This window comes from Fragaria vesca, linkage group LG6, assembly GCF_000184155.1.
Source record: "Fragaria vesca subsp. vesca linkage group LG6, FraVesHawaii_1.0, whole genome shotgun sequence".
NCBI lineage: Eukaryota > Viridiplantae > Streptophyta > Magnoliopsida > Rosales > Rosaceae > Fragaria > Fragaria vesca.
Genome location: NC_020496.1, coordinates 1,832,784 through 1,847,547, shown reverse-complemented (window position 1 = coordinate 1,847,547; position 14,764 = coordinate 1,832,784). Strand labels below are relative to the sequence as shown.

At 39.0% G+C, this 14,764-nt stretch overlaps 4 protein-coding genes across 4 annotated transcripts; 3 read left to right on the top strand and 1 right to left on the bottom strand.

Moving 5' to 3' along the window:
- Window positions 1-1,678: 1,678 nt before the first annotated feature.
- Window positions 1,679-4,409, top strand: LOC101313998 (isopentenyl-diphosphate Delta-isomerase II-like). Its single transcript, XM_004302115.1, has 6 exons — window positions 1,679-1,985; window positions 2,187-2,242; window positions 2,339-2,430; window positions 3,412-3,514; window positions 3,618-3,755; window positions 3,877-4,409. The coding sequence occupies exons 1-6, from the start codon at window positions 1,723-1,725 to the stop codon at window positions 4,128-4,130; spliced, it is 906 nt and encodes a 301-aa protein (XP_004302163.1). The 5' UTR covers window positions 1,679-1,722; the 3' UTR covers window positions 4,131-4,409.
- Window positions 4,410-4,860: 451 nt separating this feature from the next.
- LOC101313713 (regulator of ribonuclease-like protein 2-like) lies at window positions 4,861-6,749 on the top strand. The gene is made up of 3 exons (XM_004302114.1): window positions 4,861-4,882; window positions 5,000-5,033; window positions 5,937-6,749. The coding sequence occupies exon 3, from the start codon at window positions 5,951-5,953 to the stop codon at window positions 6,449-6,451; it is 501 nt and encodes a 166-aa protein (XP_004302162.1). The 5' UTR covers window positions 4,861-4,882; window positions 5,000-5,033; window positions 5,937-5,950; the 3' UTR covers window positions 6,452-6,749.
- A 154-nt stretch (window positions 6,750-6,903) lies between these two features.
- Window positions 6,904-8,481, bottom strand: LOC101307910 (seipin-like). Its single transcript, XM_004304768.1, has 2 exons — window positions 7,852-8,481; window positions 6,904-7,674 (listed from the first exon to the last, which is right to left on the bottom strand). Exons 1-2 carry the CDS (start codon window positions 8,479-8,481, stop codon window positions 6,904-6,906), a joined length of 1,401 nt encoding a protein of 466 aa, XP_004304816.1.
- Window positions 8,482-10,691: 2,210 nt separating this feature from the next.
- Window positions 10,692-14,446, top strand: LOC101307611 (probable WRKY transcription factor 20-like). Its single transcript, XM_004304767.1, has 6 exons — window positions 10,692-10,949; window positions 11,588-11,761; window positions 12,035-12,136; window positions 12,274-13,136; window positions 13,225-13,383; window positions 13,717-14,446. The coding sequence occupies exons 1-6, from the start codon at window positions 10,692-10,694 to the stop codon at window positions 14,444-14,446; spliced, it is 2,286 nt and encodes a 761-aa protein (XP_004304815.1).
- Window positions 14,447-14,764: the final 318 nt, after the last annotated feature.

Genomic DNA, 14,764 nt, shown 5'->3' with positions numbered 1-14,764 from the left:
CTCTCNCTCTCTCTCTCTCTCTCTCTCTCTCTCTCTNTCCCCTCCCCCCCCCCCAAAAACACACATTCACCTCTTGCTTCCATATGTTTTTAACTCTTGCACTAGTATCAATCCTAACATTACCAGCAAAATAACATTTCACACATATTTTAATTCGTAAGAAATATCACACTTATTTCAGTGTGAACAAGCTATTAGTCACGCTACATTCACGAAATTACTATCCGTGCTCTCTGGAGGGGGGCTAATACTTATTACACACGGATAAAAAAGTCCGTGTGAGATGTTTCCGTGGGACCCATTGTTTTTCTATAAACATAGTTGATCAAAATGTCTCGATTCCGTGTGAACAACTTTGTAACTCACATAGATTTGTGTGAGAAGCCTTGAACCTAAACCCTACTAAATTCTGTGTGAAAAACATCTGCCACATATTTCAATGTGGGCTGGGGTCGTGCATGATGGTGTCGGTGGTGTCAGATAGCGACGATTGTTAGCTAGCGTCGGAGCCGACAAAGAATGTAGTTCATGAGGGGGAGAAAGATAAAGAAAGAGGATCTGATTGCGGGTTTGGAAGGAAAGAGGCACAAGGGTCGTCTTAATTTTTTGTGGCCTCTTTGCACCAGTTTTAATCTTTTTAATCAGATTTCACACCGATAACAATGTCTATATTTTGTTACGGAAAATTGTATCTATGTAATGAATATAAGTCAAAGTATTAAATATATATAATTAACTGATATTTAATAGTTACAACTATGTGTGAGAATTATACTCCACACAAATTTTTACTCAAAATAATAATATTATATTTCGTATCTACACAGTCATCGTGACTAATACTTTTTCACACAGACTTTTGTTGCTTTTATTATTGTATTAACTGATGTGGACCCAATAAAGTTTTTTTCACACGGTTATCCGTATGAGTTTAGATAATATGTGAGAAATAAATCTGTGTGAAATGTTATTTTGCTAGTAGTGTAAACCATCATTTACCCACATCTAAGTTCCATCGAATATACCCCTCGTCTTCTCCCCCGATCTTTTTGTTAACAATATATGAAATCAACGAACTTGTAACTCCTTGTGGATTATTAGTGTTGTTAAATAATGGAATTTGGCTTTTCTACTTGGATTTATGTTACTTTGATTTGCTTCGATGACTTCTAACCATTGGATTAAGTACAATCTAAAACCACCATGTCATCCTTACTCCATCTAATTGTTATAAGACATCCAAGCAAATTCATCTAATGGTTATAAGATATCCAAACAAATCGAAGTAACTTAAATCCAAACAGAGAATCCGGATCCTAAATAATGACATTAGCAAATGAACATTCACAATCACAATATTATGAAAACGGTTATAGAAGAACAGAGAGTTTTAACAAACAACTACCGTTTCATTTTCATTCATACGTGATAAGAATCACACCATTATCATTGTGTTTGACCAATATTATGAAATGTGTATGTTGTGATTGTAAACTTGCACGTCTTAAGTTCAAATCACATAAAACACTTAGGGTGTAACCCAATCCATATAGAGAAAAATATTATTCTTACCATACTAAATTGCGGTGTATAAAAGAAGCGGTAAAAACTTACCAATATGATTTTGGGTCGGTTGTGAGTTTTGACTATCGGATCCTATATACGGACGGACGCAGACGGAGACGGAGACTTCTATATAATTGAGTTTGTCGAGACATTCCAATGAGCTTCACCGCAACTAGTGGTCTCCTTAACACAGCTACCAGAGCCACACTCTCTTCCCTCTTCTTTCCCAAATCTCATCTTCTTCGTCTTTTCTCTTCTTCTTATTCAACCTTTGCGTCTCGTCGTCCTCTCTCACTAGCAAAGCCTTTCCCTTCTCTCCTTCCGGCGAGGTCATCTCCGTCTTTACGCATCTCCACCATGGCCGACGCCCCCGATGCCGGCATGGACGCCGTCCAGCGACGCCTCATGTTCGAGGACGAGTAAGTTCCCACCTTTGCCCCTGCCCTATTCACGTTTTTACCATCATTCCCTTTCTCAAATTTGTAAGGAGGACCCCGATACGACGTCGTGTAAAGATTCGTATCTGAGAGATCGATCCAGCTTTCTACTTTAGTGTTAAACTCAATGCGTGTTATAGTTCTTGTTCTGGTTCTAGGGATTTAATCTCGAATCTTGTGCAGATGTATTCTGGTGGATGAGAATGATCGTGTTGTTGGACATGACACAAAGTACAATTGTAAGTACCTCGTCTTTGTCATAAATACTTGTACTTGATGCAACTATCATCTTTCTGTCTCAAATTTTGGTGCTTTTTTAAATTTATCCACCGCAGGTCACTTGATGGAAAAGATTGAAGCTGAAAATCTGCTTCACAGAGCTTTCAGTGTCTTTCTATTCAACTCCAAGAACGAGTTGCTTCTTCAGGTGCTTTGCCTTTTCTTATGTCTTGTTACTTGAAACCATATCTGCTCAAAATATTGTTAGATCCCGGGGAACTTATTATGGTTGTTCAGAGGTTACTTTACTTGGGCAAGATAATTACGTTGTCATTGTTTTTCTGCGGAACCAATTCTCACATATATACTTGTATGAAGGCTGGCAGTATTGAAATCCGGTTAACCTGTACAGAAACTGTAGGGGGAGACCACTGGGATTGAAAATGGACCTGAAGGTTAACTGGTTGTCTGAACTGTATTTTTTTTATTTGATACAAATAGGTAGACCCTTTGGTGGCAGCCATCAGTCTAGTTTAGTAATGTGTTTGGATATAATTATATATGATATTTACCACTGAAATTGAAAATGGACCTGAGTTTAAATGAGTTCTTGAACTCGTTTTTGAAATTTGAGACAAATGGGGTTGGAGACATGACATGATCTCTGTTGGCAGCAATGCGCTAAAGTACAATATGATATGCATGAAGTTCTTGTATATAACAATTAAAACTAGGCTGTACAACTGTAAGCATGGTTGGTAGTTCGATCATAACTGAAAACAAGGTAAGAAACAGTATCTTGAATATGGTTCAAAATTCTCATGGAAATCTGGAAGTTGAATGGTTGACATAGTTAAGGTGTTCATTAGCTGCAGAATTCTCTATCACTGGTGTAGAGAATGTTTGCAATGCCACTCATTGATCATTTGGTAACATCTTGAAACATAATGTTTGCTGCATCTTCATATGTTCCTCGGATTTAACTTGTAACTCATGTAAAATTGGTATTAGCATCATCATGAGTAGATGCGTATAGAAGATTATATCATCAGCATTTCCTTTGGCTTCTATTTCTACTTACAGCTTGGTTGTTGGGTGTATGATTTTGTTTGAAATCTGTAAATGCGTTTTTGGTTGGCATCGGTAGATGCAATGAGTAATAAGCTAATATATGCGTCTTCTTTTGCAGCAACGTTCTGCGACAAAGGTAACATTCCCTCTTGTGTGGACAAACACCTGTTGCAGCCATCCACTATACCGTGAATCTGAGCTTATTGATGAGGAGTGCCTTGGTATTTTCACTTCTCTATGTACCTTAACTTCTTTGGAGAACCAGTTTTAGTTGCCTTGAAGTTACTTGTCTCTGATTTTTTGTCCCTCAATTCTCTCCTTCAGGAGTAAGAAATGCTGCTCAAAGGAAGCTTTTGGATGAACTTGGTATCCCTGCTGAAGATGTGCCTGTTGATCAGTTTATTCCTTTGGGCCGCATGTTGTACAAGGCACCTTCCGACGGAAAGTGGGGAGAACATGAACGTAATATTCCAACTTGGTTTACACTACGTTATGTTGCTTAGAACACTCAACTCATAAGAGGGGGTTTGTTTCAAAATTGTTAAGCTGACTCGACCTTATATTTTATCTTTGTCATTTGCAGTTGATTACCTGCTCTTCACTGTGCGAGATGTGAGCGTGCATCCCAACCCTGATGAAGTTGCGGACATCAAGTACGTAAACCAAGAGGAGTTGAAGGAGCTGCTGAGGAAGGCAGATGCCGGAGAGGAAGGTCTGAAGCTGTCCCCCTGGTTCAGGCTAGTTGTGGACAATTTCCTCTTCAAGTGGTGGGATCATGTAGAGAAACGCACCATCAAGGAAGCTGCGGACATGAAAACCATCCACAGGTTGACTTGAATCAGATCAATTCAAGTCTATGGAACTGGGAAAATTTGATTATGGTGTTGCTATTTATCATTGCTAGTGGCTTTGGCATTTATTCCAATAAATTTGGACTCAAAGCGTCCTGAGAAAAAGAAAACAAAGCAAGTATAGGCAGGCATTTTGTTGTTGCCGGTGTTTGTTGGGTCTGTTGTTCAACATAAAAAGGTGTCTGTAATGTAGAACTCAACTGTGATGAATCAATAAAGGTCTTCATTTTGTAGAAACCTGCAGATTCATTTCCTCTGTAGCTGATATGGTAGTAGTGAGAGAAGCATTACATCATTGAATGACGCCGATGAGAAGCATTATGAATCAATCCCCACTTGCAAATTTCACATCACAATCTGCATCAGGCTATAGCTCTATGAAACAAACCAAATACCATTTTCTACTCTCTTATCAATCGCGTGAACGTGAACAACAGAATCCATTCACGTTTCAGATTTTACCTTTACGCCGTCCACTTATTATTTTATAAATGTTCCAACAAAACCAGTAGAATTATTTGACAAACTCGACATCTATTTCTGTTTTCTCTAAACTCTGTTCTTCTTTCAACACTCATACAAGCGGACTCTGTTCTATTCAGATTGTATAATGTAATTATATGAAAATATGAAAGAAAACTTACCACTGTGGGTAAATTTAGTAGAAAAGAGTATAAAATAATGGAAAAGAGACAAAGAGCAAGAATTGAAAAAAGAAAGGTGCCACGCGCTTTACAGGTGAACAGAGATTCTAACCTCAAACTTGACCTTTCCTTCTATGTTAAATAATGAGAGAGACACTCACATTCATCAGAACTCATATCTCATATCTCTCTGTATCTATCTCTCTTCCAGTGCTCTGTTCTGGTGTCCTGCTGCTCTGTTCAAGGTAAACACTTTGCAGCTGATTCACTTCTGTTAATCTTCTTCATTTTCCGATTTGCTGCTTTGATTGCTCACAAGATTATGATACAGTTTTGGATTACAATAGTATGGTTGTTCATAAAGTTTCAACCTTTGTTGCTTTTGGATCGTTGGGTGTATTGTTTGGATTTTGAGGATACAAGTTACTGTGATTGATGAATAAATACACACTTTGGTTGGTTTGAATCTTATGTGCTTCTCTTCTGATCAGACTGCTAGTTCCGAATCTGTTGACCATAAAGATCCAATCTTGCCTTGCGTCTGTTATTGACTTGATGGGTGATCTTTTTGGTTTCAATATGTGTGATCACATTTTGTTTCTCCTAATCAGTTTGTGTGTCTGCGTGTGTATCTGGAATTGTCGTAAAAGGGGACTTAGATGTATCATAGCCTATCCAATTGAATTTTCTGTTGTTTGATTCTTGGAACGAATCTGGAAATGTAGGGAACATATATATTATAAGGTCTGGTGGAAGGCGCAGTAATCATAGAATGTGTATGTTTGTGTGGTAACAGACATGAGCTTAGTATAGAATCAAAGACTGTTATGGACTTTAAGTTTGACTGAATCGTTCAGTGACTATTGTGAAATCCCAAGATAAAACCTTCTGTTTTAGTTAGTTTTCTTGTTTCATTATCTAGCATTTCTTAGCAGCATTTCATATCTTGCTTAATTCAATGAAGATTATTGTTGTCTGTGATTGCTTATATTTATCAAAGAACTAAAAAAGTTTATAAAACAGACAGGCCATTGTGGTATTTAGCCTTGTGCATGAAAAACTATAACTGTATTTGATGGTGCTGAATTTTAATCTAGAAACCACATTACTGTTTCTGACAAATACTGTGATGTATTCTTATCCTGAAGGTGCTTGGGGACAAATGGCCTTGGTTACAACTGCTGAAGTCTGCGATGCACACTCATCGCTCATTGTAAGTGGTGAGCTTCGGGTGCTTGAGCCGATCTTCCAGATATATGGGCGGCGACCGGTCTTCTCTGGACCAGTAGTTACCCTGAAGGTATTTGAAGACAATGTTCTGGTTCGTGGGTTTCTTGAGGAGAAAGGCAATGGCAGAGTTCTTGTTGTGGACGGGGGTGGAAGCAAGCGGTGTGCAATATTAGGTGGCAACCCTGTAGTTCAAGCTCAGAATAATGGCTGGGCTGGTATAGTGGTCAATGGCTGCATAAGAGATGTTGATGAGATTAATGGCTGTGACATTGGGGTGAGAGCTCTGGCTTCTCATCCAATGAAAGCCAACAAGAAGGGAACAGGAGAGAAGCAAGTACCAATAACCATAGCTGGGACAAGGATCACTGATGGGGAATGGCTTTATGCAGACACCGATGGAATTCTAATTTCTCATACTGAGCTATCTGTGTGATCCTCAACACCCTTTGGAACTGTTTTCTGAACCCTTTGGAATTGATCGTCTCCCTTGGAAAACAAGCAAAGGTCTGGATGTATGTTTTTTCTGTAGTTGCTCTACTATTGTAACTTGGTTGTATTGCTGGTCTTAATTGCGGTAACTTTCCTGTATTCAGTAACTTGCAAGATGATCTATCTATTGTTCTGGTTTCTGTTTGTCTTTACCATTTTAAATCAGCTGAAATTATATCTTCTATCTGCGAGTCTTGTTGTACTCTACATCTTAAGCAATGACAATGTTGCCTTGACATATAGACCAACAGAGATTTATTACACCTTGGATCAGTAAGGACATATCATGGGATCGTGATCTTTGCCTAACAGAAAACTTAATCTGCGAGCCTTGCACATATATGCGATCACATCTCCTAACTAAGGTCCCTGCACATATACGATCACAGCTCCTAACTAGGTACACACTGATTCCGAGTCCCCAACATCTTCTTCCGTAGCTACTGTACTATCATCATCTCTAGTACTCATACTGATCGTTGATGGTGCAGATGAGGTGCCAACAGTCTCACTTGGCATATCTGTTTGCAAATAGATTGCCTTCCTTTTCGTTCTGCTCCGCCGCCACTTACTCAACAATTCTGATATATCCTCATTTTGGTCAAAATCATCTTTACTCCTAGTCGTTGTGGCCGGTTTAGGCACTCGAAGGGGTCTTCGCCGTGGTACTTCTGTATCTCTTTGAACATGATCACTTGTTGATCCATAACGAATAGCATGATTAGCAACATTCACCACAGTTGTGATCATTTTCACTGGTGACAAGTGTGGTCTACAACATGTTACATACGTTATTAGGAACATAACGTAAAAATAGAAAGACGCCCAGACGTAGAGCGTCCATCTCCAACCGTGCACCAATTGCCTTGTCCAAGGCAGCTGTGAATTCAGAATGATGTCAGCCTCATACAACTGCGGAAGATATGAGGTACCGGCTCTTGGACTTAATGTTATTCTTATTGCTTGGGTTCTTGGATAAGTCACTTCCTTGTGCCTCAGTATTTGTACTGTTATTTTCTGCGTCTCTCCAGAAATGCCTAGTATCAGAGGTACGCCCATAAGAAATGTTCTTGTGAGTCGAATTGGGAGGCTTCTAAATCGTAGCATACATGGCTGGCTCAACTTTGCAATCACATCACCGTCAGCTGATAATACTTCTGCAGTCATCTGATTCAATAATAGACAATGTGAATCAATAAATGAATTGATAGCACAACATTTTTGGTCCATCTGCTAACATGCAGAAATTTAGCTTGTCGAATAAATTGCGAAAGAGAGTTAAACATAGACCAAACACAGATTTCGTCAAGTTGAACATGACGTACAGTGGGCTTATGTTCATACCTGAAACACACCAATGGCCCTATTAAAATCAGATTCCGGCATCAAAAGCTCGAGAGAGACAGTATAAGTATGTCCAACAGGAACCCCAACAGGCATACGCTTGTTGCGGCTAATAGTCTTGAAGTAGTTAATACCACTCCCAGCAGCTAAACCCTGAAGTGATCCTGATCCTCCAAACACAAACACCGCCTTGGGATTAGCTTGCGTGTAATCAAAGTGCAACATCTCCCTAACAACCACAGGCTCCTCCAGCCAGTGCCGCACCGCAGCAATTCCAACAATTGTGGCCAGAATCAAAAGCATGAACATGACCATGCAGACATAGGCGGCCCCGAGAACTCCGAAGCCGAGCTTCTTGAAGAGGAGGACTGCGCCGTGTGTGATGGTGGAGGGGGCATTTTGGACGGCTGACTCGACGGTGACCTTGGCCTTCTCGGCTTGGTGGTAAGACTCGTAGGCGAATGAGAAGAGGGAGATTATGGGGCGAAACAGAACCATGAGGGAGTTGTAAATCAAATCAGCTTGTAAAGATACTAGCTTTGGGAACCACTCTGAGGGCTTTAGTATCAGATACTCGTCTTCGAACTCGTCTTCTTCATCATCATCATAAGTATAAGTTGGTGTTTCCATAATTAGTGAGATTACTGTGAGAGATAGAAACAGAGGTAGCTAGCTAGAGATAGACAGTCATGGAGATGGGAGTCATAGAGAGTACGAAAGTTGAGAGAGCTACAGCTGTGTAATGTGCATGAAAGGAAGACATGAAACGTGGTGGTACTCTTGTCTTACTTCTTGACATCTGTTGTCAAACAGATCAGGTCATATGAGGAATATGAGTATCCTTTTGATTTTGTTAACTTGGGCTCCTCACCCTTTTTGTTCAGATCTTTGCCTCTGGGCTTTCATAAAGCAATCCGGTCCCAATCAAGATGGATACAAATTTGTTCCCCAATTTAACTTCCTCACATTCAAAATCATCTATTAGAAACAACTGGAATAGATAAGAAGGAATCAGTGTGGGAATGATTCTTAAACCTATATCGCCCATTGGTTATCAAGTTAATGGTTACTACTCAAGAATTGGATACTAGCAATGAGATGGGATCTACATCCATTCAATTAAAGCACATGAATATTTATACCCCATAATCATTCTCTCACATTATAAGTCAAAAAATGAATTTACGAAAGAATCGGGAAGATAGTATATGCTTCTAAGCAACTCTTAAGTATGTACGTGGTCCTAATTTTAGAACCATTCGGGACACTACTTCTTAAAAGAGGGAACAACATAACGAGCTACGCAGCTGTCTTCTAAAACTCATCACAATAAGAGAGACTTGTAAGTGCATTTAAGTTCGGAAGCATTGAACTATATATGTATTTAAAGTCAATTCCTGATAATAATTATCTCGATTTAATTTGTAAAATTCAATTGTGTGTACATATATATATCAATGATAGATTTAGATAAGAAAAGACTTAAATGCGTGCATTATCTTTTCACGAGAAATTCATGAATCATTTTAATTAGCAAATATGCTTATAGATAGCTAAGAAGTAAATGCTTTTGGAGTGAGGTTGGCAATGAATAACATTCCAAATTATGAGAAAATCCCATTACAGAAATTGCTAGTTTCTTTGACTAATACATTTTTGAATTGAAACCAAATATGGTTAGCTGTTGAGCACATAGTTTACATCATAAATAGATACACCAATAAAGCCAATACTAAATAAACAAAGGTGAAGACTCTGGACTTTAAATTTCAACACTCCAAAGGAAGAAATAGATTTCTCTGGTTTTGTACAAATTAGATAAAAGAGTTGAGATTTAGTGATTTACTACAACTAAATCATAAGAAAAGCTGACAGGTCGGTTTTGTTACGGGGCATATATTGCGGAACTGTATGATTGCCAAGTGCCCCTTCTAAACTGCTTATTGTTTAGGATGACACAAAACATAACCTCCCACTCAACATTTGCGGCTAGCCAAGAACACTCTAACAGTCACTCTCTGCTCTCAAGTCCCTAAACCAAATAATGACACATACTAATCCCTCTTAAATAATTAGTTCTCAATCTATCTATCAAAAAATAGAAATTTCTCGAAACATTGTACGCATTTTGTGAATCCATTAATATTTAGTAAGGTGATCGAAAAAGAAATTATATCAAATCGTAAATGTCAGACGTGTCATTCGTGTACGAGAACAATGAAGCTTCAGATCCAATGTTTCGGAATTATTGTTGAAAAAATTAGGAGGTGTGCTTATGAGATAAGGGGGAGTCTGAGAAAACATGAAGAAAACAAAAATCTTTTGATGTGGATATGTAATGGTAAATGTATTTTCTTTCAAAATGAAATGGGAGTAAAGTAGTGGTTTGAAAGCAAACAAAGTTCATCTTTATCACAATTCACCACCCTAGAGAGGGGTCTGTGGGTGGGTCCCACCTCTCTTCTATTTATTCTCTTGTGTTTTCAAGGAGGAGGAACATTGTACACACACTGTCTCCTCTTCTCTCTCTCTCCTCTCACTCTTCTCTGTTTCTCTGAAAATCAATATACTTGTTCTTGGGAAACCTCTGAAAATACAAAAGTTTCATTCTTTTGTTGTATTTCTTCATTGTAATCTCTATACTAGATAAGATATTGGAACCTGAAACAGCTGTTGATCTTCAATATCCCCGCATTCATTTCTTGTATCAAACCAACGAAAAGGTTTCAGCTCCATAATCACTGAAAAACAAGGAGCTGAGACCAAAGACTCCTTCACACTCACACCCTTGTCACTCTACCCTCATATTCATTTATATTCACATTCATACGAATAACGATATGGGATTTGTGAGTAGAATGGAGCAAGCAAACAATGACAAAGCCAAATATGGCGGTGGTGGGAGCGTTAGCATTGCCGAGAGAAGGGCAGCCAAGTGTGGATTCAATGCCGAGAGGATCAATACACCGCGTTTCAGGAAGAACACCGCCAGCCCTTTGCCGTCGCCGGCGGACAGGTCTCCTGGCCACCTCACTCTCCCTCCGGGAATCAGCCCCACTGCTCTGCTCGACTCCCCCATGATGCTCCCCAATTCTCAGGTGATTCATTCTGTTGTCAATCTTGGAAATTTTCATTTTTATGATTACGGTCCTTTTTCTTTGTGTCTTGCTCTTGGTCTTGTTGAGAATTGTTAACGAGATCAAATAGTGCCAAAAGAAAAGAAACGGAGTCGGTCTTCAACTCCCTGTTTTTAAGTTTATGTGGTGTGATTGCAATATCACACTATGCTCAAGAATCTGTTCACATGCCTGGAAGGACCGTCCAATTCGTTCATTTTTACCTTAAAGTAGATTAATCGGTTTTTTAACATATGAATTTAAAAGCACATATAAAAGAGCGATGGATGAGCACTAGAATCTTTAAATTCGTTATCAGGATTGCAGCAGATAGATGTATGTATGAAGATGCAATGCAATGAATTCCAATTTCCACATTGCATTCCACGTAAGTGCAGGCAGCTGAGCTAAAACTCAGTAACAACAAAACAACAACCAAAATGAACACTGTGGTTCAAACAGGATGGTGATATAGTTACAGTATAGTGACCAGGGCATAGTTGTATTGTTTTATGTGGGGGATGGAAGATGTAAATTATTGAAAGCTTCAAGTGTTTTCTATGCATATCTGCTTGATGCTGTATGATATGTGATCTCTAACTCACTTGTTGTTCTTCCAGGCACTGCCATCTCCTACTACCGGAACTTTTCCTATGCTTCCTCCTAATGGTGACAGTTCAATGGTGAAATCTGCAACTAATGAGGATGTCCATAGGACTTTTAATTCATCCTTCATGCTCAAGAATCAAGGTGATCCTAAGTATCTGCCAGGTTATTCTGGTTTTGAGAATCAGGTAATGGGTCTTATCTTTTTTCTTTAGTATCAATAGGGAATTTACGACGACATGCCTTCACTTTGAAACTAAGTAGGATTAAACTCTTACAAAACATGTCTTCTACAAAAGGGGATGTTATTATTTTACTCACTGGTGAACATAACTAGACGATGATCATTACCGATTGCAACCAAGGAAAGTCCATAAAACAAATTTTTGTAATTTATAATACATGAATACTATGATAGTGGCAGTGGCTGACATGAATGAATAATTTTGAGCAATTTACAGATGGCATTACCATCTAAGTTTAGGCCTTCAGCTGATGCTGCCATCATGTTTAACTCAAACCAGGAGTCAAATATTCTCTTTGATGAAGTTGACCGTTTAATGGTAGGAAAAAGATGTCGTGCTCCTTTAGATTTGGCAGAAAACAGTAATAACTACATGCACACCATCTAATTAGATATTTGATAAAATTATTCTCAATAGAATGTGACGGTTTTTCCAATGGATTTTTTTTTTCTCAGGGATCGAATGTTGACTATGAAGCTCTTGTGTTGGAGCAACAGCCAATGGATTTTGAGTTCCCGATGGAATTCCCTGAAGAACTGAATGCAAAGAACTATGCTGTTGATCCATCTAATGATAAGAACTTGAACAGTGTCATAATGAATGAGAACTGTGTTGACTTGCAAATGCCTCATTCCAGCATAGCTAGTGATCATAATTCTCTTCCAAAAGAAATTATTCATGGGGAGGATGTTGAAACACATCAACTTTTGGAAGGAGAACATAAAGGGTATCCATCTCTGGGAATGGCAAGGAATTCAGAGGATGGATACAATTGGAGGAAGTATGGGCAGAAACAGGTTAAAGGTAGTGAATATCCAAGGAGCTACTATAAGTGCACACATCCAAATTGTCTGGTGAAGAAAAAGGTGGAACGATCCTTTGATGGTCAAATAACAGAAATCATTTACAAGGGAGCTCCTCATAACCATGCACAACCTCAGCCTAATCGACGAGCTGCAGCATCACTTGGACTAGCATTTTCATTTGATGAGATGTCAGAGATGGCTGAGGGCAATAGAACCTCTGTCAAAGCTGACCGTGATTCAGTTTGGGCAAAAATTCAGTCTGGTGAGGACATTAAGAGTGGTTATGATGGGAAGACTGATGGTCTGGAAAGGACATCCTCAACATCTGTTGTTACTGATCTTTCTGATCCATTGTCGGCCACTCAAGGAAAATCCCCGGCTATCTTTGAATCTGCTGAAACTCCGGAGTTTTCATCCGCACTTGCTAGTCTTGATGAAGATGACCAGGCCGCCCAACGGGGCATATCACTTGGAGATGATGGAGATAATGAAGAATCTGAGTCAAAAAGAAGGTACATAGTTTATCTTCTAGATGTCTATTTCTAAACCAAATCAGCTTGGAGGAAAAAAATTATCTCATGTATTGGCTTTACATTTCAGGAAGAAAGATAGCTGCATGATTGAAACAAGTATAGCTTCCAGGGCTGTCCGTGAACCAAGAGTGGTTGTCCAAATTGAGAGTGAAATTGACATACTTGATGATGGCTACCGTTGGCGGAAGTATGGACAAAAGGTTGTCAAAGGAAATCCAAACCCCAGGTATGCTATTACTGATTAGTACTTCTATATGTACATGCTTGTTTTAGTTTCCAGTAGCCAAAGATGATTAAGTTGACCATGATCTTATGAAAAAACTTCTTAACATTTTGGGATTGTTTACTAGTTTGAGGTATAGTAGTTACTGTTTGGTATATATAACAAAGAGTAGCACATATGAAAAAAAGCAAGTTCCAGCAAACAGTAGACAGCAGTTGGTTTCACTTTATCTAAAAGATGTACAGATGATTGTTTAATGGTGGTAAGATTTGGAGGAATTGGAACTACAAATCTTATGTAAGTAATTAATCTTTCTACTTATTCTCTGTCCTGTAGGAGCTACTACAAATGTACTAGTGCTGGGTGCTTAGTAAGGAAGCATGTCGAAAGGGCCTCCCATGATTTGAAATACGTTATTACTACATACGAGGGAAAACACAACCATGAAGTGCCTGCAGCCAGAAATAGTAACCATATAAACTCAAGTGGTGCCAATGGACATACACCTGCTGCCAGTGCTCAGCCACTGGCGTTATCCAGAAATACCAACATTCCAAAGCCTGAGACACAAGTACAAGATCTTGCGCCTCATTTTGATAGAAAACCAGAGTTTCATGATGAATACCTGCGCCCTACTTATCTTGGGAATTTCAACAATGACCTGAAATTCGGAGCTTCCTCCATTTACCAGATGAAGTTCCCACCTCTTCAGAATGCAATGCCTTATGGCTCTTATGGTCTAAACGCTAGTCATCACAATGTAGCTCACCAGGCTGGTTCTGTTGTCCCAGACTTCTCCATGTCGCTGCCCTTGAATCTTCCCCCAACCGGAAATCTCGGTCTCACAGGTTATGATTTCAATAATGGGAAGTCAGTGTGTCCAGTGCAGCCTTATTACTCAGGACAGCAGCTGCAGGAGAATGATTTAAGGTTCCTGAAGCCAAAACAAGAGCAGAAGGATGAGAACCTTTATGATGCCTGCCTCCCCATCATTGACCAGGGAACTGCATCACTGTCACCAAACTCATCGCTATTCTACAGAATCATGGGAGGCTATTCATCTTAATTTTTTTTTTGTTCTTCTTCAGAATCAGTTCAGACTCTGCTAGCCCTAGCTAGTGCTCAAGGTTTTATTTTCTGGCAGTTTCACTACTTTCATAGACTCGTAGCTTCTTTCTTGTTTTCCATTCATCCCTGAGAAAATCCTATACAAATTTACAAAATTTGGAACTACAGTTTACTGTTTCTTCATCAAAATTCATCAACAGAAAAACTTAATACAGTCACAGAATTTGATCTATTTCTTTTGCTCCTCTCTCTGTTTGATCTATTTCTTCAGTTTACAGATATAGCCTGTAAAGCATTGTATACACCATTGTAAAGC